This window comes from Trichechus manatus, unplaced genomic scaffold (assembly GCF_000243295.1).
Source record: "Trichechus manatus latirostris isolate Lorelei unplaced genomic scaffold, TriManLat1.0 scaffold00108, whole genome shotgun sequence".
In the NCBI taxonomy this organism is placed as follows: Eukaryota; Metazoa; Chordata; class Mammalia; order Sirenia; family Trichechidae; genus Trichechus; species Trichechus manatus.
The window spans coordinates 5,064,658-5,074,207 of record NW_004444044.1 but is presented as its reverse complement, the minus strand read 5'-3'; the positions used below and the strand labels follow the sequence as shown (position 1 = coordinate 5,074,207).

Genomic DNA, 9,550 nt, shown 5'->3' with positions numbered 1-9,550 from the left:
TCACTCCATTTGGTGCTTGGCTGAGTTCTTTATATCTTCATTTGATGTTTTAGGGTTTTAGGATTGTTGTATTCTCTGTTCTGCTTAGTTTTTCAGATCTTTGCTGTGGAGGAAAACATGGTGCTTCTGCCTAGAGCGCCATTTTGCTGGAACTCCAATTTCAAAATTCTCGAAGGAATATTATAGAACACAATATTTGCAATAGATATTTGATCACAGAATGCCATTTTCATAGAACATCTCACAGGATTGCCATGAAGACAAATCTGGAAGCCCGGTTTTAGGTGAAAAAAAGGAAGAAATCATGCCCAAATACCTTGGTCAATCTGGTTTAGGGTTTCTCAGCCTTGACATATTGACATTTGCGATCACACAATTCTTTGCTGTGGGGGACTGTCCTGTGTATTTTAACATGTTTAGTAGCATCCTTGGCTTCTACTTATTAGATGCTGGTAGCATCAACCCAGTCGTGACAATCAAAAATGTCTCCAAACGTTGCTTACGTCCTCCAGAGGAAAAATCATACCTAGCTGAGATCAGATACTCCCAGAGCAAATTTATCCATGACATACTTCCTTTCTTTTTGAAAAACTGTAGAATCTACTAAAATACATTATAATTAAACTTATCCTTAACAGTCCTTTTGTAGCCTCTCACAAGAATATCTGTCTCTCAAAAACTGTCTCAGATTGTGTAATTGTTAATTATTCACTCCTCCCTTTCACTTTAAGATTTTACATCTCTGCCACTATTCATGTATTGTGCCCTGTCCTCCTTGCCTCATTAACTTTGAGCTTGATGGTTTGATACTTTTTGGTCCATGGAATTGGAATATGTGTGACATATACCACATCTGAAGAAAAACTTTAAAAGACATTGCAGATTTCCACCAACTCTCTTGCTCTTCATCTATGCGATGATACTGGCATGACCCACGTATGGGCAGCTCTTTCAGCCTGGATTTCGTAAAGAAGACATAAGGAACTGAGCCTAGAAAAGCCAAGCAAAACTGAAAAAAAAAAAAAAGAATTGAACAAAACTGCAGCAGCCACAGCTAACTGAACAGCATGCACCAACATGTAACTTAAAGGAAAAATAAATCTGTTGTTTTAAGTTTACTAAGATTCTTGGGGTTGTTTGTTGTATTGGAAGCTAATACACGCACTAACAGCAGTCTCTCTGTTTATCTCTCTCTCTCACACACACACACGATTCAGTTCAGTATATCTTTATTAAAAGACTTCCCTTGTGCAAGATACTATATATTGAGTTCAATGCTAAGGCTGCAATGATTTACAATATCACAGTGACAGCTTCATTAATTTAGTATGCCTAACATCATTTAAACTAGCTACTTAGCTTAGCAAAAATTTAAAGAAGATGACAACCATCTAAATCATTCAGGCAAATGAATTGCATCCTTTTTTTATATATAATTTTATTTTGCTGTTGTTGAGCATATACACAGCCAAATATACACCAATTCAACAGTTTCTACATGTGTCATTTAGTGACACTGATTACATTCTTTGTATTGTGTAACCATTCTCACCCTCCTTTTCTGAGTTGTTCCTCCCCCATTAACATAAATTCTTTGTCCCCTAAGGTTCCTACCTAATCTTTTGAGTTGCTGTTGTAAATTTGATCCCATATAGATAGTTCTTAAGAGAGCATAATGCTCAAGGCAGATATTTTTTATGAGTTAAGCTAAACTATTGTTTGGTTTTAAGAAGACTTCAGGGGATATTTTTGGTTTAAGTTTTAAAGATTATCTCAGGGCAATAGTTTCAGGGTTTTATCCAAACTTCATGGCTCCAGGAAGTCTGGAGTTCATGAGAATTTGAAATTTTGTTCTGCATTTTCTCCCTTTTGATCAGGATTCTTCTATGGAATCTCTGATCAAAATGTTTAGTAACGGTAGCCGAGCACCATCCAGTTCTAGTCTCATGGCAAAGGAAGCAGTTGTTCATGGAGGCAATTAGCCACACATTCCATAGTTTCCTCCTATTCCTGCTCTCCTTCTTCCTCTGTTGTTCCATGTGAATAGAAGCAATTTTTCTGCCTTGGATGGCTGTTTGCAAGGTTTTAAGACCCCAGGCACTACGTGTGAAACTAGGAGGTAGAACAGAAGAGCTGAACATGTTATCAGGCCAATTAACTGGATGTTCCATGAAACCATGACCCTAAGCCTCCAAACTAAGAAACCAAATCTCATGAGACTGTTGGTTGTACATAAGCAGCCTCAGCAGTTACTTTTTTTTTTTTTTTTGGTCTTTATAGCTATATCTATCACACAACTTTTGCCAATCCAACTTTTTACAGGTGTACAACTTATTGACAGAAATTACAATAATCGGCTGTGCAACCCTACCCTTAATTAATGAGATGTGACTTGCAAGACTGATGCTTGAGGGACAAGCTATTGAGTACTTTTCTGATTAGAAGGTTTGTCTTATATGTTAGGCTTGCATCGAAGATAGTTTCCTTACCACATATTGTTTTCTCTATGCTTTTTCTTTGTTTTTCCTCCTCAGCATACTCAATGTCTTTCCATTTCTTACAACATCACTCTTACCTGCCCACCTACATGCTCCATGATATGGCCAGCAAGCTGTACAAAAACTACTGTACGATGTCCTTACCCTTTCTCATGAAGGGAGACACAGAGTGGTCCATTTCAGATGTTGCCATAGTGGTGTAATTTGCACTTGGGTTCTGCTTCATCACATTGAATGAGCTATGATGGAGTATTTTATCCACTGTTTCTTCTGGCAGGTCTTTCTGTAGGAACCTTAACAACTTATGAAGACTGCATTTTGGATTCTAACAGAATTAGAAAGAAAAAGAATAATTTCAGGTAAATTTAGTTATCAAGCAGGCAATGCATTTAATAAGGTTCTAATCATGTCAATGTAGTGGAGGAAATGATTTCAGTTTTGAATGCCAGTATGGCTTGCAAAACTCAAGTGATAAAATCACTCTACAGACTCTAGGGGTCAATTGACGTTGCCTCCAGAAATCTCCAACTCTCCCTTCACTCTCATGATATCTTGTATACTTTTTCTCTTATCCCATACACCCAGACATCATTTTAAAGAGAAAAGGGGTATGGACAGGCTACCTGAGATACATTTAAAAGAATATATGAGAAAATTTAAGAGATATAGAACACTTCTTATAAATGAATTGTTTAAATAATCAGATCAGGCTAAGTTTTTAATCTAATTAGAGAGTGAATTATTTTTCCATATTGATAATCAGGTGGAAGATGAGAAAATAAAAGTTAGATGTTTTATACATTAGATAAGAAATTACATTGTCTCCCCACTGTTCTTGGCATTGGGGAAACTACCACGGACAAGACAATTTTAGTTTCAAATTCAAGGAGCTTACAGTGGAGGAGAGTAACAAAACATAAGAAAGACACACATAAAATCATTAGAAGTTGTGATAAAGCAACAAAAACAAAAGAGGCTTTAACCGAGAATACTAGGGAGAATTATTTGACATTGTGGTCAGGAAAGAATTCTGTGTAGAAGTCACATTTAAAGTAAGGCTTGAAGGATAAGAAGAGGTTAGTCTGCAAATAGTGGGAAAGAATGATTTGGGTAGACTCACTCAGTGAGAAAGGAAAAAGTGGCACAAGAAGAAGTTGGAGAGGTATACAATAACTAAATTATGCCAAAGTATAAATTATCTTAATGACTTTATATTTTATATTTAACAACATTGAGAGTGTTGAAGCCGGAAGTGGACAATTCTGATTTAGTCTTCGAGAAGATCATTCTCTCTGAATGGATAATGGAAGAGAGAAGATGAAGTACTCCAAGAAGATAAAATGGATACCTGGACTAAGGTGGGAGGAATTAGTGCTAGAAGGAAATGGATGAGTGCAAGAATTGATAGGATAGTAGATTAGCATTATTAGGATTGCATCAAAAATAAAGAAGAAATTGCTGTTGCCTCTTACCTGTTTCAAGTCTTCATAGAAAAGGTAAAGGATACGATAATCTTTCCTCTTCTCCCACCAGCCCTTCACATGATCATACCAGGAACCAAAAGACACTGAAATTAAAGATAAAATGTTTTCAATTTTTTAACTACTTAAATTAATAAAGAATTATTAAATTTTATTATAAGTCGTTGTTACCAACACACACTTATTGAAGCCTATTAGTTCAAGAAAGAGTATGCTAAGGATAGAGGATGTATATGAATAACCCTCTTCTCACTGATTTTCAATCTATTTAGAAAAGAGAAAATATTTTTAATAAATAAAACTAAAAATACAAGAGCAACATGGCAGATACTATGTAACACATACAATAAGTGGCATGGAAGTTTTTATGGGAGGGAAAAAGGTAGAGAATATCATAGGCATGGAGTATTTAAGAAAGGGCTGTGGAGGAGGTACAGTGTATTTGGATCTAAGAAGAAGAGTAGGGCTTTGGCAATGATAAGAATAACGATAACATTCTATGGACAAAGAATAGTCCTAATAATGGCAAACGTAAAACTCTACAAGATACCTTTGAGATGTAGTTGCCTCAAGGAGAGGGTGTTCACGGATAAGATCGAGAAATAGAGTTGGAGATGTGAATCAGCAACAAAAATATAGTGTCTTCATTTATGGATGGGGATACTGATTTTGTTTTGTTGATCATATGGTGCCATTAAATACATGTTTAAACAGTGGTGATACGGGTGAAAAAATATTTGCAGGAGATTCATTTAACAAAGTGGTACTGAAATTAGTGCTAAATAATATAGACAAAAAAATCTGGATTTTTGTGCTTGCATCAGGTTCAGTCTTATAGGAACCTCACCATCAGGAAATAGTATTGAGGATTTTATTTGAAGATAGAAAATGTACACACATTTCATTGCACTATACTCTTCAAGAAATTTTAACAACTTGGGCTTCAATCATAGCATATTTTTGTAAATGTATTCTAATTGGTCTCCCTGCGTTTTTTCTTGCTGCTTTCTGATCTGTATGGTAAATTTCTTTCAATGAATCTTCTGAAAACTCCACTGAAATATCTCTACTTTTTTCAAGGACTTACAAAGGCTTATTGTTTCTTGTTATAGTAAGTTGAATTTATGTTTAAGGTTTATGGCCCTTCATACACCAAAACAACTATATACTCTTTAAATCTCTATCTCCCACAGGATGGAGTTAGTGGAAACTTAATTGAAGGGCACAAGTTAATACATTATTAAAGTTAGTTCATAAAGATTTGGTCTAGGTTTGTAGCAAATTAAATTAAAAAATAAATAAGTTCACTTTAAGATTTAATGACAATTGATATCTAGAGAAGATTCAAAAAAGACTCTATATTTTATAGTCCAAAATAGCAGAAACATGGTGACACCACCACACCCATTGCCACTGAGTCGATTCCAATTCATAGTAACCCTATAAGAGAGAGTAGTAGTGCCCTATAGAGTTTCCAAAGAGTGCCTGGTGGATTCGAACTGCCTATCTTTGGTTAGCAGCCATAGCTCTTAACCACTGCACCAGGGCTACAGCACTACCACACAAGTATATAGAAAGTATTTTTAAAAGAAAATCCAGCTTAAGGATACTTTATAAGATCTGTTTTGAATATGTTAAACTTTACAGAATAAATTTCCAAATGGGTTTGTCTTGAAGGCATTTAAAAAAATGTGATGTTTAGAAGAGAAGTCAGGATTGAAAAATGCACTATCAATAGAGTTACTACCTTAGACTTCCGGCAAAATGAGGCTGTAGGCAGAAGCACCACGCCATCCCTCCACAGCAAAGATCCAAAAAACTAAGCCAAACAGAGAAAACAACAATCCTGAAACCCTAAAACATCAAATGAAGAGATAAAGAAGTCAGCCAAGCACCAAATGGAGTGAGAAAACTGACAGAGAACAGAGAGCGAAGAGAGATTCATGCAGAGGTCCCCTACCAGCTAACGCAGTGCTGATCCACCATCTTGGACTCCTATCAGAGACCAGCAAACAGGGGGTATGAGAAAGCAGCTTCACAGAGCTTCCAGTGGGAGACAAAACAACCGGTAATTTGTGATATTCACTTCTCCACCCCCCACCCTTCTTCTCCCCCACTCAGCCTCCTCTGCTTCCCGTGACCACAACCTTTTCTCTGGGAAGCAACAGCTGCTTGGATTCCACTCACCCGAATGGGCTGGCTCTCTGAGTGCCATTTGTTGGCTGCTGGTGTTGCTTTTTTCTGCTTCTTTGGATTTCTTCCTTACCTGTGAACACATCCCTCTCCTTTTGCTCAAATACCTGGCTCTGTGCGCCATCTTTGCTTCTTTGTGAGAGGCTGCAGAGCTCCAGTAATTTGTGATATATGCTTTCCCACCCCCTACCCTTCTTCACCCACACTCGACCTCCTCTGCTTCCCGCGGACACAGTCCCTTGTCCGGGAAGCACCGGTTGCTTGGATTCCACCAGCCTGCACTAGCTGTCTCTCTGAGTGCCATTTGTTGGCTGCTGGTGTTGCTATTTTTCCTCTTCTTTTGATTTTTTCCTTACCTCTCACCACCTGCCCCTCCTTTAGCTCAAAAACCTGGCTCCATGTGCCATCTTTGCTTCTTCCTGAGGGGCTGCGGAGCTCCATTAGAGTGTGGAGCAGCTTCCTGGTCTGGGCTGCCATGCTGGTGGGAACCTGGGGCTTTTGTTCATTAGCTTGTTTTAAATTGTTTGTTTTCTTTTCTTTTTCTTGAGTTGGGAGCCCATTCTGGCCAGGCAGTGGTGCTTGGCTTGGAACCTACACACTCAGCTTGCACAGACTTGCAGAGGGATCCCTGAGAGCATTTCTTTTTTCATTGTTTTTTTTTTTTTTCTGTTGTTTGAGGGGCTTTTCTAGCTCTTTTTTTTTTAAATTTGTTTTGTTTCCTTTTCCCTCTTTTTCCCTTTTTGTCTTTCTTCATTACTCAGGTTCTATATCTTCTGTCTCTTTCTGTTCCCTGAATACCTGGTGTTGTATACCTCAACGCCTTCTAGCCAGGCTGTACTGCAACACCTGAGAGCGACTTCCCCAGACCTCGTAGCCACACTGGTAGGATCCCTGGGAACTTTGCTGTTCTTTTCCCTTTCTGATTTTTATTTATTCATTCTTTTCTTTTTTTTTTCTTCTTCTTCCCCTTTTTGTTTTTGTCCATTTCACAGTCTCTCATCTCTCCACTCTAACGGCAAGCTCCCCTAGCATTTTCTTTGTTTGTTTGTATGTTTTTGGCACATGTTCCTCTCTCCTCTCTGCCATATCCATCTTAGCTCCACACATAACAATCTCCCCGCTACATCCTACCTACCTGCACCGTGCACTTAACATCACACCACCAAGCAGCACAGGCAAGGTCTACTGGAACCTGCCCTGCCCTGATTACTGACCTGCCCTCGTGGCTGTAGTAAGTGCCACAAACAACCTGTCCCAGTAACTCCTCTTCAGCTAGACCTGCCCTGCTGTACCATATCTGAGTGACTGACCCTACCAATTGGAGAAGGTGGTGAAAACTATTGTGCCCACAGACGAGCAAACAACGAAGAGCACACATTCTGCCTGCTCAGACATAGCCAAATTTAAAAAAAGGGGACGAAACAAACAAATCTACAATCAATAAATGGGAAAAATAACTACTGGATGTCCCGAAGACAGCAGACAATATCAAAACATTTACAAAAACAGGACAGGATGGTTCCAGTAGGTGTCCAAAATAAAACACCAGATGACTTTCCAGTGGAAGAAAAGGCACTAGAACTACCTGCTAGAGAATTCAAACCTCTAATATGCAGAATTCTTCGAGAACTAAAGCAAAAAGCAGACAAAAATAAGGAAAAAATAGACAAATTCATGGAAAATACAGACAAAAAATTGGAATAATTTGGGAAAATAATGCAGGAACAAAATGCCAAAATAAATTCAAAACTAGAATTTTTACAAAAACAACAATTACAAATCCAAAAGATAAACAACAAAATTTCAGAAATGGACAGCATCATAAAAGCGCTGAGAAGCAGGTTTGAAATGGTGGAAGAGAGGATCAGTGGAATTGAAGAGAAACACTTGGATACAGCTCTGTTTGAGAAAAACTCAAGAAAAAGAGAAAAGGAAAATGAAGAGACCCTGAGAGTTATGTGGGATACAATCAAAAGCAAATATTTTCAAGTGATTGGAGTTCCAGAACAGGGGGAGAAAACAGAAAACACAGAGAGGATCATTGAAGAACTGCTGACAGAAAACTTCCCCAATATCATGAAAGATGAAAATCTGGCCATCCAAGAAGCTCAAGGAACCCCATACAGGAGAGACCCCAAAAGAAAATCACCAAGCGATATCATAATCAAACTCACCAAAACCAAAGACAAACAAAGAATCCTGAGAGCAGCTCATGAAAACCAACAACTCACATATAGAGGAGAAACAATAAGACTAAGCTCAGATTACTCAGCAGAAACCATGAGGGCAAGAAGGCAATGGGATGACATATATAAAAACTTGAAAGAAAAACTTGAATTTCACTTGGTGAAATTAGGTCATTTCTAGATAAACAGAAATTAAGGGAATATGTAAAAGTCAAACCAAACTTATAAGAATTATTAAAGGGAGTTCTTCAATCTGAGAACAAACAACTTCAACTCACAGGGAGAATCTACGATGCAGGATCATACCAGCCAGTTACCAAAGCAGGAAATGAACTCTCAAGGACTATCCAAAACCAAAAGAAATACAACAGGGAATCAGCAGTTAATCAGTAAAAGACAACAACATCAAAACAATAAAAGAGGGAATAAACGGCATAGGTATAGAACCTTCTAATGGAGAGGAAGGCAAGGCAATAACCAAGTAATGGTAGACTGCTTCAAACGTAGAAAGATAAAGGTAAAATTTATGGCAACCACAAAGAAAGCTAACAAACATACTTATAAAAATAAAGAGGAAAAACATTAAGTCTCAGCAAAAACAAAACCTACAAAAACAAAAGAAATGAAAAAAAAATCCACAAACAAAAGTAACTCAGCACAAGAGACTAACAACAAAGAAAACTTCAGCATCACAAAAATAGCACTACAAAATGACAGCAACAAACTCACATATGTCAATGATTACCCTGAATGTAAATGGACTCAATACACCCATAAAGAGTCAGAGAGTGACAGAATGGATAGGAAAACAGGATCCATCAATATGCTGTCTACAAGGGACACACCTTAGAATGAAAGATGTGAATTTATTAAAAGTCAACGGTTGGAAAAAAATATATCAAGCTAACAACTACCAAAAAAGAGCAGGAGTGCAAATACTAATCTCAGACAAAATAGACTGTAAGACTAAATCCACCATAAAAGACAAAGAAGGATGCTATATAATGATTAAGGGGATGATCCATCATGAAGACATAACCATAATAAACATCTACGCACCCCATGACAGGGCTCCAAAATACATAAACTCTAACAACACCGAAAAGAGAAATTGACAGTTCCACAGTAATAGTAGGAGACTTCAACACACCACTCTCAGTAAAGGACAGAACAACTAAGAAGAAACTCAGCA

At 37.7% G+C, this 9,550-nt stretch overlaps 1 protein-coding gene across 1 annotated transcript in view; it reads right to left on the bottom strand.

Annotated features, from left to right (window-relative positions):
- LOC101342269 (sulfotransferase 1 family member D1) overlaps window positions 1–9,550 on the bottom strand; it is a 33,044-nt gene that overhangs the window by 1,493 nt on the left and 22,001 nt on the right. The window contains 2 exon segments of the mRNA XM_004383336.1: window positions 2,643–2,823; window positions 3,971–4,065. Of these exon segments, the coding sequence (XP_004383393.1) occupies window positions 2,643–2,823; window positions 3,971–4,065 (276 nt within the window).